This window comes from Cavia porcellus, unplaced genomic scaffold (genome assembly GCF_034190915.1).
Source record: "Cavia porcellus strain 051 isolate PalLab524CR breed Dunkin Hartley unplaced genomic scaffold, mCavPor4.1 scaffold_40, whole genome shotgun sequence".
In the NCBI taxonomy this organism is placed as follows: Eukaryota; Metazoa; Chordata; class Mammalia; order Rodentia; family Caviidae; genus Cavia; species Cavia porcellus.
Window position 1 is genome coordinate 9,454,212 of NW_026947523.1, and position 26,034 is coordinate 9,480,245.

The 26,034-nt window shown below is 46.2% G+C and overlaps 2 protein-coding genes across 4 annotated transcripts; one reads left to right on the forward strand and one right to left on the reverse strand.

Moving 5' to 3' along the window:
* Positions 1-1,846: 1,846 nt before the first annotated feature.
* On the forward strand, positions 1,847-18,811 carry Ddx17 (DEAD-box helicase 17). 3 transcript variants are annotated; one of them, XM_005003847.4, is made up of 13 exons: positions 1,847-2,235; positions 5,653-5,803; positions 6,447-6,546; positions 7,408-7,541; positions 7,794-7,859; positions 8,447-8,588; positions 8,917-9,077; positions 9,189-9,361; positions 9,590-9,700; positions 10,152-10,213; positions 10,898-10,957; positions 14,836-15,078; positions 15,880-18,811. In XM_005003847.4, the coding sequence occupies exons 1-13, from the start codon at positions 2,186-2,188 to the stop codon at positions 16,383-16,385; spliced, it is 1,959 nt and encodes a 652-aa protein (XP_005003904.1). In that variant the 5' UTR covers positions 1,847-2,185; the 3' UTR covers positions 16,386-18,811. The 3 variants fall into 3 exon arrangements, 2 of the variants coding, with proteins under 2 accessions (XP_005003904.1, XP_003470541.2); XM_003470493.5 differs by having other exon boundaries at positions 1,850-2,235; positions 14,836-15,072; XR_010045720.1 differs by lacking the exon at positions 15,880-18,811 and having other exon boundaries at positions 10,898-13,765; positions 14,836-15,029.
* Kdelr3 (KDEL endoplasmic reticulum protein retention receptor 3) lies at positions 18,809-25,751 on the reverse strand. Its single transcript, XM_003470492.4, has 5 exons — positions 25,495-25,751; positions 22,489-22,589; positions 21,581-21,739; positions 20,633-20,885; positions 18,809-19,764 (listed from the first exon to the last, which is right to left on the reverse strand). The coding sequence occupies exons 1-5, from the start codon at positions 25,583-25,585 to the stop codon at positions 19,724-19,726; spliced, it is 645 nt and encodes a 214-aa protein (XP_003470540.1). The 5' UTR covers positions 25,586-25,751; the 3' UTR covers positions 18,809-19,723.
* Positions 25,752-26,034: the final 283 nt, after the last annotated feature.

Consider the following 26,034-nt stretch of genomic DNA (forward strand, 5'->3'; position numbering starts at 1 on the left):
CCTCATCTCCAAAGTCACGCGATCTGGGACACCTTTCTAGAACATTCAATAAATACCACATACTCCACTTCATGCTTTCTTCGTTTTTTAAATTTTAGTTAACAACTGCCTGACATAATCATTTAATACCTACCTCTGGTCTGGGATGATGGTAAATGCTTGTAATCCCAGCACTCAGAAGGTTGAGGCAGAAAGATCGCTTTGAGTTCAAGGTCAGTTTGGGCTATACAGTAATTCTGGGCAAGACCCTGTCTTAACCCCCGCCCCTGGTGGGGGGGGGGGGAAACCCCACTATTTCCCAAATAGAGAAAAAACACTGTGAACAAAGAACTCAATTGTTCATCATGTGGCCCCAACACCTAGAACTGTGCTGGCCCGCTGGCCACTTGGCCATCTATTCTCAATGAATTCATAACTGTCTTTGTGTCTCTGACCCAAGTGACAGTGAAGTACAAAAATCACAGATACATAAAATAGAGATGAGGAAAACTATAACTAAAAATACGTACTTAAAAATACTGCAACTTAGGGAGTGGGGATTTAGCTCAGCGGCATAAGCGCCTGCCTTACAAATGTGCGGTCGTGAGTTCGATCCCTGGTACCGATAAAAACGAAAAAGACAAAAAAAATACTGCAACTTCCAGGACAAAGTCACCCAAGGCTACCCACAGAGTTTCCTTCATTGATTTATGCTTCCTTCCTTCCATATCCATCACACCCAAAATTCCTCGAGGTTGTACGCCCCGGAAATTGGCTGTTAAAAAGAGTGGGAACCTGGTCCTCAGGCAAACCAACCGGCTGCGGGGCCTGAAGGAATGCTTAAAATTATCCACCTCAAAACAAAGCAACAAATCCGGGCCGGACCTGTAAAATGGGCCCGGGCCCCATGGAGGGTGTCGGGGACCCCGCTTAACGCCATCTGCGGGTTCCGGGCTCCAGCTCTGCTCCGGGAGCCTCCCGGCCCCCGCCCCGCCACCCCGTGAGGCCGTCCGTCGGGCCAGCGCCATCCTGAAAGGGAACCGCGGAGAACGCGGCCCCGCGGGGCCGAAGCCGCCGCTGCCCAGGCCCAGGACCACGAGGGCCGCCCGTCAATGGCGGCGAAGGGCTAAGGCCCCGGCCCTAAGGAGGGTTCCTGGCAGCTCTGCTTCGGAGTGGGCACAACCGTGCCGCACCAGGCACTGGAAATGCACTTCAGTGTAAACAGTGGGCAACAGAATGCTTTAACATAGCCGCCATGTCGCCAACTGGACAACTCGCTTGAAATAAAAACAGACACGGGGCACCCATCATGGCTGCCAGCGACGGCGCCGCTAGACGCAACCGAAAGGAAATGGCGCCGGGCGCGCGGCCAGTCTCGGCGGCCCCGGAGGGAGGCGAGAGGGCCGCCGAGAAAACCTAGGAGGGCCTAGCCGAGGACCTAATAACTCTCCTGGCTTCTGGCACCTTCCAAACTCTGAAGCTGCAACATGGAGGACTGTTATTGTCTCTGTAAAGAGACTCGCAACCGCAGGCCCAACTTCCGTCCCGCTGCGGAATCCGGCTAAACCTCTATTCTCAGGACTTCATGCGCTACGCATATTGCGCATCTCCGCAATAGTGGGCCGGCTAACGACGTAAAGAATGTTACGTCGCGACGAAGGCGCTTCCCCCGCCCCACCCCATGTTCTAGTTCAGGAGGCGCGAGGGCTTTACGTCTACTCCGTATTTTGTTTTTCTTGTATGAGCAGAAAAGTGCACTGGTCTCCGCAACTGACGTAAAACGCTTCCGAGAATATCCGTAATACCCCGCGGAGCCCTCGGGCGATTCCGAAACCCTGTTTACGTATCGTCTCCGCCGTACGTAGCGTTAAGTTGGAGCAGTCTCAGCGGCGGCCGCCATTTTGTGCAGTCTCTGAGAGGGAAGGAGACGCCTAAACCGCGGCACTGCCGGGTTTGAGCGTAGCCAAACCTACCCACCGTTTTTATAACCCCGATTCTCTGTGTTTTGCTCCCGTCTCCGACGAGAGAGGCGGCGACGGTGGCGTCTGCGACGGGAGACAGCGCGTCGGAGCGAGAAAGCGCCGCGCCTGCCGCCGCCCCAACAGCGGAGGCGCCGCCGCCATCGGTCGTCACCAGACCGGAGCCGCAGGCCCTCCCGAGCCCGGCCATCCGTGCCCCGCTCCCAGATCTCTACCCATTTGGGACCATGCGCGGAGGCGGCTTTGGGGACCGGGACAGGGACCGGGACCGTGGCGGGTAAGGGGAGAGGCGGCCGGACGCGAGGCCGCGCGTGTGCGTGGGGCGGGGGAGGGGGCTCGGCGGCACAATGGCGGCCTCGGGGGAGCGGGCTGGGCCCCGGCCGCCGCAAGCCCGGTCACGGGGCCCCGCGCCGCAGTCACCGTCGGTGCCGCCTCGGGAAGTCCAGCGCCAAATGGCCTCCTTTATGTGACGTCCCCGGAGATCCCTGTTGGCGATCCGTCTGCAGGGCCGTTTCTCGTTTTGTTTTTGTTTTCGGGGCTGCGGATCGAGCCCGAGGCTTTGGCTCCCGCTCGGCGGTCGTCCCTCCTCCTTGTGATTTTGCATTGATTTTAAAAATCGCCTTCCGGCATCTTTTGTGTAACTCAGAAGCCCTCAGAAATGTAATGGAGTCCGTTGTAGTCTACAGTGTTGGAGAAAGGAGAGTTTGGGGAGATAGGCTGTAGTGTAGTTTTTATTAACTTTTTTTTTCACTCCTCTTTTACCCAGTGTTAATTCTTGTTCTGGCCTGGAAAGTTTCGATGTTACAGTGCCGCGGTTGCACTATCAGGAGTGGAAAGTTAACAGGCTTAAACCTGAAACCGTCCCGAATACTGAGATTTCAGGGTGTTGTCTGCTGAATGACTTTCTGCTTAACAGATCTCATTGACGTGTGCTGCCGGGTTTTGTTTTGGGGACGGGATCTCGTGTATGTATCCAGGCCGACCTTGAGCTCGCAGGGATTCTCCTGCCTCAGCCTTCCTAGTGGAGTGTTGAGATTACCGGCATGTCTGTGATTTTGGGCATATCCTTAGTTTTTGTGAGCCCATTTTTTTCAGCTGAGGAGAAGAATAAATACTTCGTTGTGTTCTCGGGAATGAAGGGATAATGTGTGCCATTGTCCTGTAGTTCGAGATACTCTTAACAAAACGTCGATGTTTTAAATGAACAAATATTAGACTTGGCGCAAGCATGTCAGCTATCACTTCAAAGTTACAAAATGAGAACTATTTCCACTTGCCAGTTAGGAGGAAAGTCTCTTGACTTTTTGTTACAGATTTTGAGAGGAGGGCTAAAAGTGAAAGGTTCCTTTAGCGTTTTACAGTTGAGTGAAGTTTAGAAATGAATTTCAACACAGATGCCCAGAAAGTACCTAGTAAACTTGAAAGTAACCCAGTAATTGTTTTACACCCTGTTGTAAACGCTAAAGACTTAGAAAAATCTTTGTACATGTGACCTAGGAGCAGTGTATAAAACCATTTACCCCAACATGGTCGGTGAGAGTAGCTTTTTGGAAACTCCGTGTCCTGATAAAATTGTAGGTGTTTGTATATTTAAATACAATACAGCCATGAAAAAGAAAGAAAACTTAGATCATAGATCATTCTCAGACATGTTGAATTTTTAAAATAGGTTGACCTATTTAAGGGTACAGGCAGATAGCACAGAACTATAAAAACCAGAGAAATGGTTACTACAACTCAAGGTAGTTGTTAATGGTGGAGGCTGTAAATTTGAAAGAGGTACAAGGAGGCTCCCAAAGTATTGGTAGTGGTATTCTATTTCTTTATTGTGGGTGACAGTTCATCATAAATATAATTTGAAAAGAGGAGAAACAGTGAAGTTCAGTCCGTATCCCATAATGACTCATTGAGTATCCGATGACCGTAAAAATGGGAAGCTTTTTTAAATCCCAAGACAAAATTGCACTTTGATAAAGTCTGTGCCCTAATTACTTTCACTTGAGTTTTCGTTTGTGCTTTGAATTGCTGCTGTTTTGCTCTTAAAGTTACAAAGGTGAACTTAATTAGTTGGAAATATACTGGGTGTGGTCTATCTATATCTATATATGTCTTAAAAACTGAATGTGTCAGATAGGCAGATTTAACTGCTACTGGATCACAGTAATGAACAGCAGAATCGGGGCTGTGTGTATGCACACATAATAGCAGAGAAAGTCCAAGAATGTTGTATTTTTACTTGAGTAAGAGCACACAGTATTTCTTTTTTCTTCTTTTTTTTTTTTTTTTTTTTTTTTTTTTTTTTACTTTTTACCGGTACCAGGGATCGAACTCGTGACCTGCCTGCTTGCAAGGCAGGTGCATATGCCGCTGAGCTAAATCCCCAGCCCCGAGCACACAGTATTTCTTGAAGACAACCTATTTAGAGTCTTTTTAACTGGCTTACAAATGGGAATGGCCAATCCATGTGGCCTTTGGTCCATGTACTGGAAGCCTGAGAACATGCTGTAGATACAAGTATATGTACTTTAATGCTATGTGCTGCTTCAGTTTTGTTTTTCTCTTACTGGTTCACTAGCAGTATAGATGGTATCTGTTTACTCTGTTTATTGAGTGTAGATACCATAATGCCCAAAAAAATTTCCTGCTGGTCTTTAAGCCCAGGCGTTCTAATGGTTTGAGTTTCAGGAAATGGAACATCTTTAAGATCTTACTGCTGCAGCACTGTGGAACATGCCTGTAATCATGAGCACTTGGGGCTGGCCGAGGGAGGGAGGCAGGAGGATCAGTTGGAGCCTAGCCTTGGCAACTTGGCAAGACCCTGTCTCAGAAACTAAAGGGCTAGAGATGGAACTCTGTGCAAAGGCTTTGGATTTTTGTCCCAAGCACTGGAAAAGTAAACTTTCTGCAAGATGTTAATGAGTTAAGAGTGGGAAGAGCAAATTCAGTATTGTGTTTTACAAGAAGTGAAGGGAATGAGATGAAAAAATAGCCTACAGTTTGTACAGCAAACAAAGCATTGCCCTTGACAGAGTGATTTAAGGAAATGAAGGCCATCCTTAGTGTTAGGATCCATCCAGCAAAGTAACTTGTAAATGTTTACATTTCAGGTTTGTCTAGTATGGCCATGTTTATATTTTCACTTAGCTTGCTTGTTGTAAGGGGTGTATCAAAAAAATCCGAATTTGAGTTTTAAAAACCTTAAATATGGTTTATTGATGGTATCTCCTATAAATTCTTATGATTTTCCTATAAATTGTTTTCTGGCTGTTTTGTTAGCATAGACTACCAATCTTTTATAGGTCCCAGTAGTTTCATGTTTAGACAGTAGAGCAGCAGAAGTGTTCTCTACAGTCTAAAAGGGGAAGGAATCCGAAAAGCTGTTCAGAGTTTGGAGAACTTACTTGAATTTTCCTCCCATCCACACCAGTGCCCTTTAAACTTTTAATTGCCTTCCTCTGTTGCACAAGATACTTATCTGTTTTATTTTTTAGTATCTATAGCACCACCTAAAACAGTATAGTTGTTGAAGGACTAGATGTGCTGCATCAGATACTGTTTAAAGCACATGCCCATAAAATGGGGGTGGGGAGCTGGGTAGTATCCTAGAAGTTCCCTCTTCGTGCATGTATTCTGGGCACATAAGGTAACGTAGCTTTAAAAATACTAATGAGCTAAAAATTCTTGCTGTTTCTAGATTTGGAGCAAGAGGTGGTGGTGGACTTCCTCCGAAGAAATTTGGTAATCCTGGGGAGCGTTTACGTAAAAAGAAATGGGATTTGAGTGAGCTCCCCAAGTTTGAAAAAAATTTTTATGTGGAACATCCAGAAGTGGCAAGGCTGACTCCAGTAAGTATATGTGCGCACATGGGCGTATGACGCTTTTTATACAGATAAATGAAACAAACAGAAGTGTAGTATAGAATTTACTTGTTGCTGTTTTAGACTTTGTTATAGTACAAGGTTCTTAGACCCTTAAGAGTACTTCATACTCGTAAGAGGGACCACCTTAAATATACATACACTATATTGCTCGGTGCTCCCTTAACTGTTTTTTCAACATTCCTCATATGTGGTTTTCACTGTATATTAGGTCATGTCTTCATATATGAGTTAAGTTTTAATGGTAAATTTTTTTTTAACTTCATGATTGTTTTGGACTCTACCTATGAAGTGGTTATTTATTCAGAAAAGTAATTTAAAAGCACACCTGATCTTACCTTCCACATACTGTCGCACTTCCTACTTCTAACCATAAGTGGAAGTTACTTGCTCCTTCTGTGTATTTCCTTGCATAGAAGGGAATCCCAAGCCCCCTGCCTTGTTAACTCGCACAGGAAAATCTTCACAAAATTTGAAGCGGCATATGCTGTATGAAAACGTAGTATATATTTACCATTGTTACTGTGGCTTAGGTGATAATTAGTTGGCTAATAAGAGCTTAGGATGTGGACAATAACTTTTACTAATTTGTCTTCATTTTTTCTGCCAGTATGAGGTTGATGAGCTACGCCGAAAAAAAGAGATTACAGTGCGAGGGGGAGATGTTTGTCCTAAGCCTGTCTTTGCCTTCCATCATGCTAACTTCCCACGTAAGTGTTCTTCAACCCAGAATCTTGCTGGGTCGGGTATGATGGTCCACGCCTGTAGTCCCAGCATTGGGGAGGCTGAGGCAGGAGGATCTTCTGTCAGTTCAAGGCCAGCCTGGACAAGACTTTGACCCAGCCTTTGGATTTTGTCAAAAAGACAAGTAGAAATCTTTTATAAAGGTAGTGTCTTATGTCATGGTTTTGTCTGTCTTGTTGCTGAGACAAAATGCACCCAAAGTTAAGGAGAAAGTATTTGTTTGGCTGACGGTTCATAAAGGTTTCGGTCCATAGTTGGCTGGCTCCAAGGGAGGGTGGCACATGACAGGGCCTTGAGGAGAAAGTTCTTTGCAGGCAGATGATAGCAAAAGCGAGCAAGGGCGATCACAGCTCTTTGTGTCCCTTATCCCAGGCTACTTAGAGGGGGTAGCACACCCTTGATCCTAGCGTTGTACCGAATCAATTCCAGGTTACACACTCCAGATCCAGCCACTTCTGAAAAAGCCCCCCCCTCCCCACCTACAACCTGAGTCATTGGGGAGACAGCTAGACACAAGGCATAACCGGTTTCAAAAAAATTAACTGCTTAAGGGTTGTGGTAAATATGTTGGTGCGTAAGACTTTTGGTGCTCATCTGGTCTGTAGATGAAGGACTCTTTGTTCATTTGTTCACTCTGTAGTTTGCACTCCCCTGAACAAACAGTAGAATGAAACTGCTTTCTAGCTGAATATAAGAAGAATTTGGCAACAGTGTGACTGTTGTAGCCCTGTGCTCTTAGATGCTGTAAGGTAGTGATTTTGAAGTATAATAAACTGGATGTAAATTCCTTTTTTTTTTAAGGCACTAATACATTTATCTTCTCACAGAATATGTGATGGATGTGTTGATGGATCAACACTTTACAGAACCAACTCCGATTCAGTGCCAGGGATTTCCGTTGGCTCTTAGCGGCCGGGATATGGTGGGCATTGCTCAGACAGGCTCTGGGAAGACATTGGCGGTGAGTTCCAGCAAGTAGAGATATTTGGCATTGTGATAACTTAACTTTTGCTATCCTAATTGTCACAAAAGTATAATTCAGTAGTGTAATGTTAGCTATGGACATTTTGCGTTCAAATGTACATTGCGTAAGAGATGGGAGTATTAGATTGTGCTTTTCACATTGCTATTTGGGCATTATTACTATTTTAAGTTAGAATATTAAGATGATGACTTGGTTTTGGCATAAAATTTTGTGTTTATTCCTCCCCAGTATCTACTGCCTGCAATTGTTCACATTAACCACCAGCCATACTTGGAAAGGGGAGATGGCCCAATCGTAAGTGTGTTTTGTTCCATTTATAGTTTTAAGAATACAAATGAATGATCATTATGTATTAGGCACTGCTTTACTCACATTGTCCAATTTCATTCTTAAGTTCATCTACCTTCCATGTCTGCATGGGTTATAACCCTGTTTTGGGAGTAAATGACCTGCCCATTTTGTGAGAGTTGTGTAGTTTCACTAGGTCAGTGATAGTGAACCCTTTAGAGCTTTTAATAATAACAGAACACTGTGGCACATGTGCCATAGGTTCGTTGCCACAGCACTGGGTAATATAGTACACATCCACTTACTTGTATGTTGGTCACTTGTATGTGTGACCAACAAATGATAACGCCTTAAAGTAAGTCAAGGGATGAGGGAGGGTACCAATATCAGCATATTGGGCAGTGAATGTCACCAGTTTTTACCCACACTGCAGTGTAGTTGTACTTAAGTCTCCAGGCATCCCAACACCCCATCCTGGCACGTTCTTTGAAAAGTATTAAGAAGGGAAGCATTAATTACCTTTTTTTTGTACTTTGTTGTTTTGGGGAAGTTGTTGTGTTTACCTTAGGGCTTTTTTGTTTGGCTTGTTTCAGTGTCTAGTTCTGGCTCCTACCAGAGAGCTTGCTCAGCAAGTACAGCAGGTAGCTGACGACTATGGCAAGTGTTCAAGATTGAAGAGTACTTGCATTTATGGAGGTGCTCCTAAAGGCCCCCAGATTCGAGACTTGGAAAGAGGTAATTTGATAAAAATACTTCATTACATAAGACTCGTTTACCTTTTAGCAATCTCTATATATGAGATTGAAGAAAGAATAAAGGATTCTTGTGAAAAAATCACAGAAGCTTAGAAATTCTTGATTTGGTTGTAAGACACTCACTTTAGCTGGGGACTTTTGTAGGACTGATGGTTACAGCTGAATTTTTTTTTTTTCCGTTATGTTTTGAAGCTACTGCTCTGCAGCTTGTGTGCAAGGTCACCAGAGCTGGTGTTTCTCAGTGCGTGTGCTCAGGTTTAGATAGTAGATAAAGACTTCCTGGTGAGTCAGATCTTTATGCTTTACAGGTGTTGAGATCTGCATAGCTACTCCTGGACGCCTGATAGATTTCCTAGAGTCAGGAAAGACAAACCTGCGCCGCTGTACTTACCTGGTTCTGGATGAGGCTGACAGAATGCTTGATATGGGCTTTGAACCTCAGATCCGTAAAATTGTTGACCAAATCAGGGTGTGTACTTCAGGCCTTTATTACTTGTTGTCTTTGTTTGTTTGTTTTGCCTTTAGACCTTTGGGTGGTTATATAGTTCCTTATCCTGAAAGACTTTTCCTTTTCTGATAGCCTGATAGGCAGACATTGATGTGGAGTGCAACTTGGCCGAAAGAAGTAAGGCAGCTTGCAGAGGATTTCTTGCGTGATTACACTCAGATCAATGTGGGCAATCTGGAGTTGAGTGCCAACCACAACATCCTTCAGATTGTGGATGTCTGCATGGAAAGTGAAAAAGATCACAAGTATGTATGAAAGAGTCCACTTGTTCTCATAATGCTAATGCATTGTCTTAACAATCCTCCAGTATTAGGAGAAGCCAGTGTTTTTTGAGGCCTGAAAAAAATTAGAAACATTGGGACTTTGTAATCATCCATTCTTTATCTCACCAATAGCAGTGTCTTGGATCTGAATAGAACAATATATGTAGGAAGCTTTTTCTGTATGATGACTGTGTTGTTGGTCTTATTCAGATTGATCCAACTGATGGAGGAAATAATGGCTGAAAAGGAAAATAAGACCATAATATTTGTAGAGACAAAGAGACGCTGTGATGACCTTACTCGAAGGATGCGCAGAGATGGGTGAGTATAGCACCAGAATAATTAGCTTTGGGTTTCATAGTTAATGGTTATTTCTAAATTGGTATTGCACACTCCAAAATTTTATGATGACTTAGACAGTATTCTGATACCACCCAACATTCCAAAACAAACCTATACTGTAACTTAAACTTGGGGTTCATACTGAGTAATATGAACTATAATCCCATCCCTTCTTTGGTTTTGTACTTTAAGGTAAGCCCTTGCCTTGAAAGTTATCTAGGCTTGACTCAAAACTTGGGATTGCCTAGCCCTGGCTTCCCAAACCTGTGCCACCATGTCTTCCTTAAGCAGATGCAATTGTCTGTTCATATTTACAAACCTTAACAAAACAATTTAATAAACTTCTTTTTAAAAGAAAGAAAACTTAATTTTTCTCTTTAAATTTAAAATTTTTTTTAACATTTGTCCTTTTTTTTTTTTTTTTTGATAGTTGGCCAGCTATGTGTATTCATGGAGATAAGAGTCAGCCAGAAAGAGATTGGGTACTTAATGGTAAGTCCAAAACTAGGCATTTTTCAATGGGTTTTTGCCTAAAAATCTATAGAAGAGACAGATAGTAAATATCTTGATTTTGCAGACTTAATAGTAGTTTTGTTGCTGCTGCTGCTGGCTTTGTAAGGTCATGGGCTGAGTTTAAGCAAAGCCTATTTGCAGAAATAGATGTTAATTGGATTTGGCCTGCTTTAGTTAATTGAATACTGGAAGTACTTTTTTTTTTAAAATCAATACCAGGGATTGAACTCATGACTACGCTTGCAAAAACAGGCACTTATGCCGCTGAGTTAAATCCCCAGCCCCTGGAAGTACTTTTGACAGGTCTCTAGGGTCCTTTAAAGATAATAAAAGTCACCGTTTTTGTTTTTAGTAAGTTTTTGGCTTTGTGGTTCAAGGAGTAATTATCTTTTGGGGAAAGTTTGGCAGATAAATGTTTTAAAGAAAAATAGTCTTTAGTCATAAGTTTGGGGTGTTTTCTCAGTCCTTGCTTTTCATGAGTGCTGTGTTGGGAGAAGGCCCATTGGGCAAAGCGGAATAGGCCATGTTTAGAAGTAACATGAAAGCCTTTTGAAGAAGTGACTTTTCTCCCTTGATTCCACATCCTTTAATGCTGTCACCTGCCTTGCCTTGATTGTGTGTGTAATTTGGCTGTTTTTTTTTTTTTTTTTTTTTTCTCCCCAGAATTCCGTTCTGGAAAGGCTCCCATTCTCATTGCCACGGATGTAGCCTCCCGTGGGCTAGGTTTGTATAGATAGGTGTCTCTGTTAATGGTTTATGTATCTTTTGGTTTAAAGATTTGTTTGTCATTTGAAATTTAAAGGTGTTTATACATCTGTTTAGTAAAAAGAGAAGGGTATAGTGGTGGTTTTTTGTTTTGTTTTGTTTTTTTGTCTCCTCCCCAAAATTTTTTTCGTCCTTGGTTTTTGGGGTTTTTTCCTCCCCCTTTTATTTTCAAAGTCTCTTCCTGCTCCTAACAAACAGGCTTTGGTCTGCAGCAAGGCCTAGGCATGACTCTTCAGTTAGGGAGAAGAGACACTCAGTTGAATGTTCAGTTTTAACTTCTTTCTGGTTAAGTCTTATTTTCTGGCTGGATAGAAGGAACCTAATTGAACCTAGCTATCATGAGCTAGTTTCTTCTGGTTATTCTTTCTCTCTGTCATCTTGTCTGTCGTACATAAACACATACAGAGACCCGGTTCTGTGAATGCTTATTAAATGAAATTTAATCAGCCTATATTTCATTCAGTTAAAATACACATTGCCCAGTGTTACTTGCTGAAATAAATTAATGATGGGCTCTCAGTTACCCCTTCCTCCCACCCATACTTGTATCAGAGATTTGTTAATTCTGAGAGCTTAATCAAAAGGTGTTCTGGAGGTTTTGGGCCCTTTCAATCAATCGTGCAGTACTTTAACCCATCATTCTGGGCTAAACAGGTCTGACTCAGAACTTTTATATTTCAAAAGAGATGATTTGTATCACTTAGGAAACCTTTAGACTATTGACAGGAATTTCTTGTCTAATAAGGTGAGAAGCACCATGTTCCTATATACCATTTAAAGAAAACAACCATTTACACTGGACTAAAACGTGGTGGAGCCTTTTTATCCATTGGACTTATTCCCTCCTTCAGAGGAGGTGACCTGCAGCCATGACGGAGAGTTGTCTCTGCCCTTTGAGGTCATGTCTGGAGCTGTGCCGTTAGAACTTGGGCCTGTTGGGAGAGAAGGCGGAGGCCTGAAAGCAGTTCTCACAAAAGCTTTCAGTGATCGTGGTTTTTAAACAGGCTTGCTATGTGCTGGTAGCTTCTTTGTGCATCTTGCCTAGACAATTAAAAATATTTGCTCCATGTTCCCCTGTATTTCTAAATCAAATCAATTGGCTACCATTAGAATAACTTAGACTCTTCATCCTGCCCCCTCTCATCCAAGTGAGGGGAGAGGGAAGGTACCTGAGTCTGTTTCTTGTTACTCAACATCAGTGTTTACTTTGGGCCCCTTTATTTGCTGCCTTGTAAAAATCAAAGGAGGGAGAAAACCCACCAAAATGGCAGAATTCTGACCAAGGTCCTACAAGATCCTGGAAAGTGAAGGCTTCTACCTCATAGACAGGGGTGCGATTTTCAGCTGAGTCACCAGGCCTTTTTTCACTTCCTGTCAAGCGATGGTCTCTTAAATGTTCCCTTCAGGTAAGTTCTTTGTTTCCCCTAATTTTATAATAGTCACCCTCAAGCGACCACAGTGCCCTTTCCACTGGGATATTTTTAATTTCTCCTTTTTTGTTTAAGCTACACACTGTTAAACTAAAAGTATTGAATTTAATTTGTTTTGTTTTTTAACAGAAGCTTTGCTATCAGCTGCAGATCACCCAATACATGGCCAAGGCAAATCTACATTGGCCCGAAGCAGCTCTAGATGAGCCTGTCTGGCTAGTCTGAGACCCTCCCAAGTTAGCGATTGGACATTTAGGCCATGTTGTAGGGCTTTGCAGACCACAGGTTCTTATTGCTGGCCAGAAAGTTCACTTTTCTATTTCTTACCCTGCTACAGCATCTTCTATAAAGGCAACAAGATACTATTGTGGCAGTGCATAAGTAACAGCAGGGCAGGCTTGCCTGGAGAAAACCCAAGTCTGCTCTTGCCCTCATGTGCCCTCGGGCAGCCATGGGCACGCACAGGACATCTTCATAGTGTGAAGAACTTGCACTATGTCCACCCCTTTGAGCCCTGCCAGAAGTATCCCCAAAACAAATATTAGTATCTGAACTGTTGGCTGCAGCCCCCGTGCTTTCTGCTAGAGAGTTACTGTGCTTCACCTTGCTCTGCTCTCCGCAGTCACACTCCATGTGTGTGACTTGGCAGCACTGTCCTAGCTCAGAAGATGCAGTCATGGCTCATAATCCTCTGTACCCCCTCACCCCACCCGACACCCCTGCCCTGTACGTTCTTTTTTTCATTATAGCATCTACGACCCTAGCCTGAGACTCACGCTGCCCCCTGTGATAAGTGCCTTCTCGTCTTTCTGGTGTGATTCAGGACTTTAGGGGTCAGTAACGACCGAGGAGCCTTTATTGTAATAAGAAACAGACATAATGCCCTTTCTTCACAAGCCCTACAACAGCTGAATTTTTTTTTTTTTTTTTTTTTTTAAATCATCTCCCCCTTCCCCCTGAAATTATTCCAGTCTGGGCAATAGATGCAGTCTGACCCTTTGGATGTAACTTACATTTTTTTATTAATCATTTTTTTCTACAATCACCCCAATTACCTTGGGGGAGGCGTTGGAGGACCTGAAATTTTTACCCGAACCCAGGTTCTCCGGCGCTTGGCAACCAAATGGGGCTACAGAGAAGCATCTAAGCCAGTTCACAGAGCGAGCGTGTGTGGGGACTTCTCACTGCCACGGACCCTTGATGCATGCTCCCCGCGCTCCAGTGGTCCCGTGTCAGAAGGCGGAGTTTTCGAAAGGAGGCCGCCAAAAATAAAAGGCAAAGAGACGGGATCGGCTGCAGCGGTTTCCCAAAGGAGGAGGGAGTGTGCATCGGTCTGGTAACAAACAGAGAATGTTTTTTAATTATTTCTATCACAAAAATCTGTGTTTTATCTAGGATATTTTCTGAATATTCTTTGTAAAATGCAGATTTTTTTTCCACAAAACATTAGGATTCTGTTTATTTGTTTGTTTTAAGTAGGTAAAAAGGCAAAAGTACATTTAGCTGAAAGCATTACACTAACATTTACATGATTTAAGTATTAGGAGATTACTCAGCCCAATTCCCAGCAGTGGACAGAATGTCAGATTGTGCCTCAAGGTTTCATGGTTTTTCCCACGTTCTTTGGCTATTAATGTCCCAGGTGCAGAGACTGTCTTAATCATTGGAACAAGTATTAAGTCTGAAATAACCTTGAGTTGAGCAAAAATTCATTCAGTAGAAGCTGGGCTTGGTAGTATAGTGAAATTTTAGTGTAATGTGCTCTTTTGGTAATCGAAAAGGGAAAGATAATCTGGATGTTTCTGCAGAGAAAAACCGGTGTGTGCTTTGACCAGATTTTTCTTAAGAGCAAGGAAATTAATGTAAAGTTGTGTTAAGTCGCTCTCTGAAAATGTAGTAATAAAGTATATGAAGCTCCTTTCTCATTTTGCTCTGTGACTGGTTTAAAGGTAAGTTTGTATGTTTTCGGTAGATTTTGCCAGGCTTCTCCCAACAGAGTAGAAGTGATTTGGCCCTGTAACTTAGCAGTGAATACTGCTTTTCTTCTGCACTCCAGCTTTGATAAGATGGCACTAGAATTTGCCAGCCTGAAGGCCAGTCTTGGCCCAACTCCTGTGTGTATGATTAAATACGAAGAGGCAGGAGTTCAGATACTTGGATGGGATTCCCTTAGGGTTTTACAGCCAGTGAAGATGCAGTATCCCATACATACCTCAAGAACCACTAATCCTCTTCTACTCTGTTGGGATGAGTCTTTTTTGTTCCCTTGCAGAGTGGTTACTAACTTCATCTTCTTTCCTCTTGCTGTCATCTGCATTCGTGCTTCCCACCTGTTGTTGGCATGTCCTTTACCTTCTCTTTCCCTGCCACGTCAACCTCCACACTGCCTCATCATCGACTGTGAAGATGTGGAAGATGTCAAGTTTGTCATCAACTATGACTACCCAAACAGCTCAGAGGATTACGTGCACCGAATTGGCCGAACAGCCCGAAGCACCAACAAGGGCACTGCTTACACCTTCTTCACCCCAGGGAACCTAAAGCAGGCCAGAGAGCTGATCAAAGTGCTTGAAGAGGCTAATCAGGCCATCAATCCAAAACTGATGCAGCTGGTGGACCACAGAGGAGGCGGCGGAGGAGGGGGTAAGGGTAAGTCCTGGAGTTCTCCAGGTACTGCCAAGGTATCTTCTTTTTTGTGTGTTGATTGTGCACTGTTTTTAAATCTTGTGACGGCTTTAAGTATGTTGCTTAATAACAAAGGCGAGTAGTTTGTAGTTCTCTTGACTTGTAGAAGAAAGTAATCTACTTTTACACCACAGTTTTTGTAGGTTATAATCTAAAGCTGACCTTTCAGTTTTGAAGTACATGCTGCATATTCATAATTAAGGTAGCCTATAGTTGCTTTATACCTTCAAAGTACTTGGTATATTAGATTTTCAGTTTTCCATGTGACATATCTTTAATTGTACTTTAATTTTAGTAGAAACTGAGGTATTACAATTGATTCTACACAGTTAGGAAATATACTAGGATCCGGACTTGCTAATTCCCTGTTTAGTGTGGTGAATGGAGTTTCTAGGTTAACTTTCACAAAAAAGGCCTAGCTAGATGTGGTGTAATCCAGAATCTTAGGAGGCTGGGGAAGATTGCAAGGAGGGTAGCAAGCTTGAGGCCAGCCTTAACTGTGTTGACCCTGTGTTGAAAAATGAGAAAGGCCTAGGAATACTGCTCAGTGGTGGAGTACTTCCATACACACACGCAGCTCTGGGTTCAACCCTTAGTACCACAAAAGAGGAAAGGGTCCAAAAGGGCAGAAAGTTAGGTCAAGTACTGACTTGGGATAGTTCTAGCAAAAATCAAGAAAACCATGTGGAATATGTCCCCTTTTGAGTTTTTATGTTTGGTTTGTGTACCTCAAATTAAAAAATACTTTTTATGTCCTCCCATCAGGAGGTCGCTCTCGATACCGGACCACTTCTTCAGCCAACAATCCCAATCTGATGTATCAGGATGAGTGTGATCGGAGGCTTCGAGGAGTCAAAGATGGAGGCCGGAGAGACTCTACAAGCTATCGGGATCGTAGTGAGACCGATAGAGCCGGTTATGCTAATGGCAGTGGCTATGGAAGTCCAAATTCCGCCTTTGGAGCACAAGCAGGCCAATACACCTATGGTCAAGGCACCTATGGGGCAGCTGCTTATGGCACCAGTGGCTACACAGCCCAGGAGTATGGTGCTGGCACTTACGGAGCTAGCAGCACCACCTCAACTGGGAGAAGTTCACAGAGCTCTAGCCAGCAGTTTAGTGGGATAGGCCGGTCTGGGCAGCAGCCGCAGCCACTGATGTCACAACAGTTTGCACAGCCTCCAGGAGCTACCAATATGATAGGTTACATGGGGCAGACGGCCTACCAGTACCCCCCTCCACCTCCTCCCCCTCCGCCTTCTAGAAAATGAGTCCACTTGAGGTGGGGTGACTTGTGCAGACTTAATTACATTTAAAGGAACACCATCTTTCTTTTTATTTTCCTTCTTCCCTTTATTTTTTTTATTTTTTTCTCCCAACCATTGTGTTTTGCCCTTTCATGCAGATTAGTTAGAATTCACTGCCAGGTTTCTTCTGCCTGCCAAAATGGTCCAGTCTGTAATAACAGATTTTGTAAAAAGTATATAACCAACTGGAAGAAATTTATTTCTTCCCCCAACTTTGCATGTTGAGGATATTTGAGCTATTTTTCATTTTAAAAGAAAAAGTGAGGTATTAGGCCCTTTCATGGGAGCCAGTTTTTCCTTGTCCTGAGTTGGTGGGGAGGGAAGGGGGCTGAATTGTTCTGCAGAAGAAAATGGCATCTATGCTATATATGCTCTCATCCCTGGGTTAGAAAACCAAGAGGGGTTTCCTCAAGTTAGGTCTGGTTCCTCAGTTTTTAAACAGTGCTTTGCTGTGGTCATTTTGGCTCATGATAGCTGAAGTGCATTTGACAGTTAAAATTTCCTAATTGGTTTTGTGTCCCTTACACACTGCTTTCCCTCTCTCCCCTTCAAGTTACTTGAAAAATAGCCAGTTAATGTCAGTTTAGAAATTGAATTGCTGAGTCTACATGTATCTTTTAAATTAACTGCAAGCATTTCTCACACTGGTTAAACTGTAGCATTCGGCATCTGGGTAAAAGCTACCTATTTTTCTTCCCTATATAACCAAGGACCATCTATGAAATTGATTGTCTAGCCAGACAGCTCCTGTGAGCAAATGAACGTAAATGCTCACTGGAAATTTACTTCATTAAAACAGTTAAGTCTGTATTCGCCAGCAGTGTAAAGTTATTTATAATATACTCAAAATGGGCAGATTTTTATTTTAAACTCAGTATTTGTAGAGGTAGAGTGAAGAGCAGCTCTTTGCCAGCATCTCTACCCCTTTGGCCAAATTTTTGAGCGAAGACTAAAGCCCTCTAGTGTCTTTTGTCCTCTGCAGTGCTGTGTGACAGCCTCTGGATGCACATTGTGCCCTGCATCCTCTGCACTCAGCTCTTCACAGGTAGGTAGTGCTTAGGAGACGATCTGGAGGACGAGGGCCTTAGGGTGTTTTTTGTTGTTTTAATACTTTTCCTATGAATGAAGGTAGGTGAATTTGTCCCCTTAGTAAGACTCTTGCTGAGACTTCATAGTAAGTGGACCTGGAAAGGATTGTTCTTGGTTCACTGTAAATAAGACAGGGTAATCAGACAGTCCCAGAATCCCTTTTCAAGATCCAGTGTGATGGGAGTGTTCATTTTTATTCTGGTACTGGTGTCGTGTGCACACAGTGGAATTAAAGGGGGAATGTACCACTGTGTTCTTTGCAGCCTGAGAGTGCTTGCTAGTTTATAAGGTCTAAATATTGAAATACTTCAGATTTTTGCTTTTGTTTTTGTTTTCCCTTTAAAATCCTTCAGGGAGAGAGAAGGGATGGTTTCAGAGGGGTTCTGACAGTATGATTCAGTGTGCACCATACAGGTAGGTCCTCGGCATAAGCTGATGTGTATGCATGTTAAAGCCTTTGACATCCTTATTTGTTTTTCGCCTCCTTTTTCCTTTCCTTTCCTTTCGTTTCCCTGTCTTAAAGAGGTGGAGGCTTCAAGGGAGGATGGTAGGAATAGAAGAAATGTGGCAAAGTGCTCTTTCAGATTGCAAACCAAAGTACTGTTGCTGCCACCACCACCACCCTCATCCCCCCAAAAAGGTGTCTTAGGTTCTGACAAGGCTGTTGTGGACATTTTCTACAAAATTCCTAAACGTTTTTTTTTAAGCCTAGAGCTTCTACCATAGGAGATGTCTTACTCTATGCAGTTCCTACAAACATCCGTTTCAGGGCAAGGTCTCAGTATGCAAGCAGCAGCAGGAGTGCTTGCTTCCCTTTTCCTGCAGGGACTTTGTTATTAAATAACAAAACAGCAAGTTCCAAGTGCTTCTGTGGTCTGAGCACAGCAGAAATCTAGCAAAATTCTTTCTGTTAACCCTAAGGTAACTTGTACTTAACGTGTTATAATACAGGTTCTGCTCTTGAGAACGTGAGCAAACAAGTCTTCATTTGAAACGTAGGCAGAGGGTTTCAGTATTAAGCTATGGGCTGCTTCTCCCCAGTCCCTCCCTTGCAATTCATTGTGCGGACTTCTTTCATCTAAAAGGTTGGTGGCTTTTGCTTGGGATCAGTGCTTTCTACTCATATCCTTGCTGGTCTCTGAACACATTCCTGTTGCGTTAAGACTTGAAAGATTTGTAGATGTGTGATGTTCAGGCACAGGATGCTAAGAGCTATGTTACTATTCTTAGTTTGTAAATTGTCCTTTTGATACCATCTTGTTTTCTTTTGTAGGTATAAATAAAAATACTGTTGACAATAAGGTGTGAATTTTTTATTGCTCAAAACTTGCTTCAAGACAACAGTTGGATATTAGATGGAGAGATCACCTTATTAGCACCTAAAACAGAAAGTGGGGGAGGGTTGGTTTTAACAGGGTAGGAGACTTGACAGGTCAGCACATCAGAAAAGTGGTGGTAGCAGCAGTGGGGCCACCCAAGCTGGCTTCTGGGATGAGAGCACTGAGGAGCAGGCTCACAGGAACCATGATAAAGAGGCAATCCAGTTTGAAAGGTGAGGCACAAATGGCGTCATGTTTGGCCAAAGCTAGTAAATTTCCTTCACTTACAGCTTGAAAGCAGTGTGGAAGTAAAATAACGTTTCATTTTTCCAGGCTACCACCATTGTATTTTTTTTTTTTTTTTGGTCCTCATTTTTATCGGTACCGGGGATTGAACTCACAACTGCCTGCTTGCATGGCAGGTGCTTATGCCGCTGAGCTAAATCTCCAGCCCCCATCCACCACTGTATCTTGATTACCTCAATTTGGTCTACCTGGAAAATGGAAATTAGCATAAACTGGCCCCCGGTGTTCAGCTGATCTGCAGTTGGGGCATTCTTACTGACATGTCTTTCCAGGTGGTTCTATTGCTTGGCATGAGTCTTGTACTGGGGCTTTGAAGGACCAATGGTTTATTGTTCCATTCATAAGTGAAGCACCTCGCAGGTTTCTCCTTCCAGTTGATGTTGAGGCCCCAACGTGTAGTTTGCCCCCATTTTTCATCACCCCTGTTGAGGGTTTAAGAGGTCCTACCAATAAGGTCTGGGTAGAACAACCAGTTACTTGCTGAGGTTCATACCAAGCATTTTTCTAGCTTTACCATGTTCTCATGGGTAAGTTCACCCATGGTTCCTTTAGTGTCCTTTTTAGGGTATAGGTGTTCTTTGAAGGCCCTCAAATTGGCATTGGAAGACTTAACTTCTTTCCTTTAAGGACTGGAAGAAAGTGGAGACAATGTGTTAGAATTTCCCATACTGACCAAAGGACTGCTTGCTTTGTGCATGGTCTTGGTATCATTTAGTCTCCAGCTCAGTGTCAGGAATAGTCGCATCAAGGGCAGAGTGGGTCTCAGGGTAACCAGGGACACACTGACCCCCAGTGTAAACTTGGCAGTTAACCTGAATTCCTTTATTTCATGCTAGACCGCGCAGTCCCATCAGTTCCTCAGTGTTTTCCTACAGCCTTTTGCCTCTGCTGATTTAATCTGCACAGTTGAAGCTGTCTTACAAGTAGCTGGTGTCCCTGGGACTCAAACTCAGGACCTTGCACTTAGCAGGCAGGTACTTAACGATCCCTGGCCCTATGGCTCAGTTTTTGAGAGCATCTCACCAACCTTCAACTCTACACAGTGAGTTGGCTGGCCTTGGACCTGTGGTCTCCTAAATGCCAGGATTACAGGCCTGTGTCACTACACCCGCCAGTGGGTTGGGTGGTGGTTTTATGACCCCCTCTAGTTGTAACTTGGCAAAAAGGAAGTATAAATCCTTTACCCTGGTTGTGAGGGTCCTGTGAGCTGACCTGGGTGACACCAAGTTTGTGGATTTGACCCCCACCGGACTGTCCCTCGGTCACACCAAACTGGCTGCTTTAGAATGTTTTTGTTTTCCCAACTAGTACATCAGATAATCACCTCCCAGCGCCCTCCCTGTACAGTGCATGCAATACCTTCACGGGTTTTCTATGGCATCTTCATTATTCACCTAAGTAGCGTGGAGGGAAAGCTGTGGACAGTTGTTACTCCAGCACAGCAGAGACAAGAGCCCAAGCCATTCCCCATAAAACTGCTGCTGGGCCAGCACCTACCTTTGGTCACATACAAGTAGAAGAAGTCACAGTAGAAGATGGTTTGCACTACCCCAGACACCACTGCAATCTGGTCATAGAAGTTCTCGGTCTGGTAGCGCCTGATCCAGTTAGCCAGGTAGAGCGCCCGATACAGCCCCAAGAAGAACAGGTAGTGTGTGGTGATGGTCTCGGCCTCTCCGGTCTTGCTGATCATGAAGAGCTGGGGCAGGATAGCCACTGACTCTAGGTATATGGAGAAGGTCCAGAGGATCTGAGGCAGACAGAGCCACAAAGAAGGTTGAGCAAGGTCAAGAAGGGCCTGTCTGCAGGGACCCAAACACTAGACAGTTGCTGGAGAGCGTTTAACAGGGATGGGCAAAACAAAAACTTGAGGTTCTCCAGCGTTTCGGGCAGGAGAGGGGATGCTGGGCATGCAATCCAGGTTCTTGTGACTCCCAGCAAGTGCTTCATGGAGCTGTACCCCAGCTGCCAAGAGCTTTAATGTTTGTTTAATTTGCTTTTTTGTGATGCTGGAACCCAGGCCTTGTGCATGCTGAGCAGCCATTTAACCATTAAGCTACACCCCCCAGCTCCAAACTAATATTTTCTCAAGAATACACTCTCACCTCTGCAAATAACACAGCAAAGAACACAGCACGATGTTTCTATGGGACAATTTTAAGGCTGCAGTTTTGTTGAATAAACTTGCATAACTAAAGACAGTCTCAAAATACAGTCCATAAACAGCCCCAGCAGCGTGGACTGTGCTCCAGGGGTCTGCTCACAATACGCTGGACTGAGGTCTCAGCCAGAAGGACTGGTGTGTGTGGCTGGCGTACACCGCGGCTATTAGACATGTGCAGCGACAACCACAGTTATGACACAAGCCCAGACTCCACTTTGGGCCACAGGGAAGGATGCTGGGGGACCCTTCTGTCGTTGGCATCAGCACTCCATCCCTCTCACCTCCAGCGGCGTGAAACTATAGTTCTCCAGGAAGGAAAGGCCGATGACCGGGACTAGAAGAAACTCCAGGCGGAATGTGTCATTCTCAATGTCAAACGTTTTACGGAATTTCCCATAGATCATGTACACTGTGACGTAGGCACAGAGGAGAAAAACCACCTAAAAAGGGCGACAGACATGGAAATCTGTGATGTCAGCTGCCAGGCTTTGAAGCCCGCCAAACCCACTGGCCGAGTCCTATCACCATGCCATAGTGAAGTTTTGCAGCACCTCTTGGGGCCATGGCCTAGAATCCCAACTTAAAGACACTTGTGAAGTAACTCCATGTTTCTAGCAGGGCCTAACAGTGCTAATGCATTGTCAGTGGTACCCTAGTTGTCCCCTCCATCTGCAGTGCATTGGACAAAAAACAGGACCAACTGGGTGCAGTAGTGCACACTTGTAATCCTGTCCCTCAAGAAGCTGAGGCAGGAGGTCACAAATTCAAACCTATCTTGTACTGGAATAAGACCTTGACTTAAAACACCAAAAATAATGGGGAAAAAAGTCTTTCTTGGGATCCAGCGGTGACAGTCAAGCCCCTAAAAGCCCAACTCCTTGGGCCAGGAATTTAGCTCAGTGTTGCAAGGTCATGAGTTTGATCCTTGGTACCAAGAAAATTTAAAAACTCAATTCCCTACATGTGCATGACTGGCTTGTAAGCATTCCACACATGAATTGCTTGGCTACAGTTCCTTTAGAAAATCTCTGCAGTAGCTGTCCTGTGGTGGGTAGTGGTTCCACTGAGCTATGCCTCTCATCCTCTAGACCAGTGCTTCTCCAACAAGATACACCAAAATGGCACAGATGGCCACCCTCATGGTGGCTTGGTGGGCCGCCTCCTACCCTCACCCGACCTGAAGCCTCACCTTCATTACTGTGTTGTAGACGGAAATGAAGTTGCTGAAGAGGTCCAGGTACCTGGTGGTGAAGACAAGGGCGAAAAGGATCTGGCTCTTCCCCGAGATGCCTGTGCCAGAGAGGACAGGAGGTAATGACAAGAGAGCCCGAGGCCACCCTCAGCCCAGGACCGCAGAGCCTGGAGCCAGGATGGCCTGGAGTCACGCTGTCTTGTCCTGAGGGTCAGGCAACTCAGCTTTCCCTTCCCTCCCTGAAGTCCAGCTCCTTTCATTCTGCTCTACTCTGTCTCCCAAATAAGGACTCCAGCACCAAGTTCCCAGAGTTCCCAGTCCCGCACAGGGGAGGGTGTTGAGGGTTAGCTGCAGTGACAATCCCGGAACACTGTCTCTCCCAGGACAAGGAACACTGACTCCACAGCGCAGATCCATTCACCAGTGAGGCCAAAGCCAGCAGCGGAAGGCAATGGCCACAGGTGCATTCCATTTAATTTTCCAAAATGCAAAGATTTTAAAAACTCTTTCGCTAATTCTAAAAATTATGGCTCCTTTTACTCTGTATAAAACAAAAATCAGTCCTGACGGTGTAACTCAGTAGAGTGCGTACCTCACATGTACAAGGCCCTAGGTTTTATTCCTGGCACCAGAAAAACAGAAAGTATAAAAAGATACGAAGAAAAGTCTCTGCGCCTCGCGGATGGCCGTGTGTGGGCATCACACAGCAGCACCCGTGTGTTGAGCTGACTCGGCTTTTCCTCTGCTCGCTCTCTCTCTCTCTTTTTTTCCTTCCACTTGTTATCAAAGAACTTGAGATTTCAGATTGCACACAAAGCCCCGCATCCCTTCACCCAGCCCCACCAATGTGGACTTTGCCTCTGATGACTGTTTGCCACTCATGCCATCAATTCGAAAGCCAGAGCAAGGTTGGGGCTTCCCACTGACTCTGGGCCACACCTGTCCTCCCAGTTTCCCACCCTGTCCTCTCCCCACTCCAGGAGCCAAACCCGGGGAGTCCCCACCGCTCTTGTCCCCATGCTCCTTGGGTTCCTCCGATCACCAGTGACAAGCCACGGAGGCAGTTCCAGGGCCAGGCACGGACATATCCCCATGCCACAGCGAACCCAGCCCGTCACCTCTGCAAACTACTGCCATCCACAACACCCACGTCTCCACACCCCAAAGCCAACTGCCCTGGCTCCCTCAGTGCCCTGAAGACCCCCACGCTGCTAGCTGCTCCCTCCTGTGGCTGTGTCCTCCATGCCACCTAATCCTTGGCTGCCTGGTCCCCTCCACTGCCCCAGCCACGCCTGCACCTGGTCACCCCCACGGCTAGGCGCCTCCAGCTCCAAGCTCTCCTCTGAGTTTGGCCTGTTTCCACCTGACTGCTCTGTTCCATGGGGTGAGCGGCACAAGACCCAAACTCACCACAGTCCAGCCCAAATTTCTCATCTCCCCGACCCCTAAACCTCCTCCTCCTCTCTTCCTCAAATATGTCCCCACCTTGCCCTTGAGTGAGAAAACCCAGGGCTACCCTTGTCTCCCTCCCTTTCCTTCCTCAACCCACTTTTGAAAACAGGTGATTCCCACCGATGGAAACAGATGGGAAACAGAGCCCCTGGTCCTGCAGTGAGCCGGGCACGGGTGAAAAGAAGCCCACGTCTCCAGCCACCGAGGTCCTGCCAGGCCCAATCGGACCTTTGCACACACAGGCTAGTCCCAGCCACCACACTGCAGCACTTAATGCCCCGAAAAAATGGATCATTTAGTCTGTCACTCAGACTGTCCCTGCCTGGTGGTTCCCACTCTGGATCTGCTCTGCCAAGCAAGCACCCTGGTGGGGCCCAGGTGCCCAGCACGGTGCCACGGAGAGCAGACAGGCAACGGCGCCCCTCCAGGTCCAAAAACAAAGCACAGGGATGATTCCACCACCGCCTGTGTCCCCGGCTACTTTCCCAGGTCCACAGCAACGCTCTCTGAAGCCACCAGCATCTGTGCAGCACAGCCTGGAGCCTGGCAGGTAGCAGCTCCACCCCGCCCTCTCTCCATCCCTCTCTGCTCCAGACAGCCCTGCTTCAGGGCCTCTCCTCAGCCTCCCTCAGCCTTCCACGGCTCCCCAGTCCTAACTTCCCGGACTCCTCTCCCTCCGATGGACCCTCCCTGGGACATGCTCGGTCCAGCTCTGTCACAGTGCTGTGACCTCTGTATCTGTATCTCCTTCTTGGACCAGCACACCCTACCCTCCAGGACCAGCATAGAGCTGGACACTCCTCCACGAAGCTTTCTCAGCCTCACCTGCCTTCGGGGAGCCTGGGCTCACAGTGTCCCCTCACTCCAGAGCAAAACACAGGTGGTACCTGGACCCCAGCACCCGGACCACCCGAAGGAACAAAGACGGCTGCTGAAGGCTGGGGTAGCCCCTGACTGCACTGGCTCTCCGTCGGCCCTCTCCTAACCCTGGAACTCCTTACCACCCTGGGCAGACCCGAAGCCCCCTCCACCCCACCCCGGCCTCTGCCTGGCGGCAGCTCCATACCCACCTAATCAGGCTGGCCAGCTGACGCCACATCACAGGCCCGGGAAGGGATGGGGCCCAGTCTGCGGAGAAGGCTGGGCGGGGCAGGGGAGCAGAGGGAGAAGGACCCTGAGTTTGGGGGCCACTGCCTGAGTGTGCACCCTCTCTTCTCCAACTCCCTCTGTGGGCAGAGGTCAGTGAGAGTCACCGCTGGGATCCAGAGGGCGTCACCTCCGCGTGCAGCTCGCCCAACTCGCCATGGTAATAGGGCCAGCGCGGAGGAGGCCAGGCTGGGGTGTGAGTGGAGGGCGAGCCTGCCCTTCGCCCCGTGCTCTCCGTGGCCGGCCCTCCTGTGACACTGCACAACCTAACTGCTTTTTTGATTTTTGGAAGCTGAGCGCCATTTGAGCGGAAGACCCCACCCCACATGGCCACCCTGCATCGCCCCTCCTGCAAGCAAAGGGCCGGGGCAGGGCCCCCCGCATGCCTTCCGGGGCGCCCCTCACCCTTGCAGCTCTTGGACGTCCAGATCTTCCCCAGGAGCAAGATCATGGCCAGGAGGTGGCTCAGGTCGCCGAGGATTCGGAACACGTTCATGGCCCTGCCCGCCGGTCCTGCGCACGCCCAGCAGCGAACTTTCAGCAAACTTTCTGGCGCGGGGTGGCTGCCACGTTCCCGGCTACCGCCTCGCCTCGAAGCGCCCGTGGCCCGCTCAGCGCCTACCGGTTCCGCGCGCTCCCGGCCGCCGGGCGGTGACGTGGCCAGGCCGGGCACTGGGTGGGGAGCCAGGAAGCTGCGCCGCCGGGAGATCCGCCTCCCGCCGTCCTGCCCTGCGCCGGGCGGGGCGCCACAAGGGTCTCCGCCTTCGCTCCTGGGAAACCAGAGTCATCTGAGGGGACCCTGGGCGGGCCACCTACTCCCAGCCTCCCAGTTCCCCTTTCTGTCCAGGCCCCTTCCCCACCCTTCATTTTCTCTGAGACAGGGTCTCGGAGCCCAGGCTGACCTCAGACTCACTTTGTATCCATGCTGGCCTCAAACTCGCTGGC

What these genes read in the sequence shown, in the direction of transcription:
- Kdelr3 (XM_003470492.4), bottom strand. Translation starts at nt 25,585, where the DNA reads ATGAACGTGTTCCGAATCCTCGGCGACCTGAGCCACCTCCTGGCCATG. An exon ending in GACGTCCAAGAGCTGCAAGG is followed by an intron (nt 22,590 to 25,494) that starts GTGAGGGGCGCC and finishes TCTCTGGCACAG; the next exon opens with GCATCTCGGGGAAGAGCCAG. An exon ending in ATAGTTTCACGCCGCTGGAG is followed by an intron (nt 20,886 to 21,580) that starts GTGAGAGGGATG and finishes TGTCTGCCTCAG; the next exon opens with ATCCTCTGGACCTTCTCCAT.
- Ddx17 (XM_005003847.4), top strand. Translation starts at nt 2,186, where the DNA reads ATGCGCGGAGGCGGCTTTGGGGACCGGGACAGGGACCGGGACCGTGGC. An exon ending in CCATCATGCTAACTTCCCAC is followed by an intron (nt 6,547 to 7,407) that starts GTAAGTGTTCTT and finishes ATCTTCTCACAG; the next exon opens with AATATGTGATGGATGTGTTG. An exon ending in GATTCGAGACTTGGAAAGAG is followed by an intron (nt 8,589 to 8,916) that starts GTAATTTGATAA and finishes TATGCTTTACAG; the next exon opens with GTGTTGAGATCTGCATAGCT.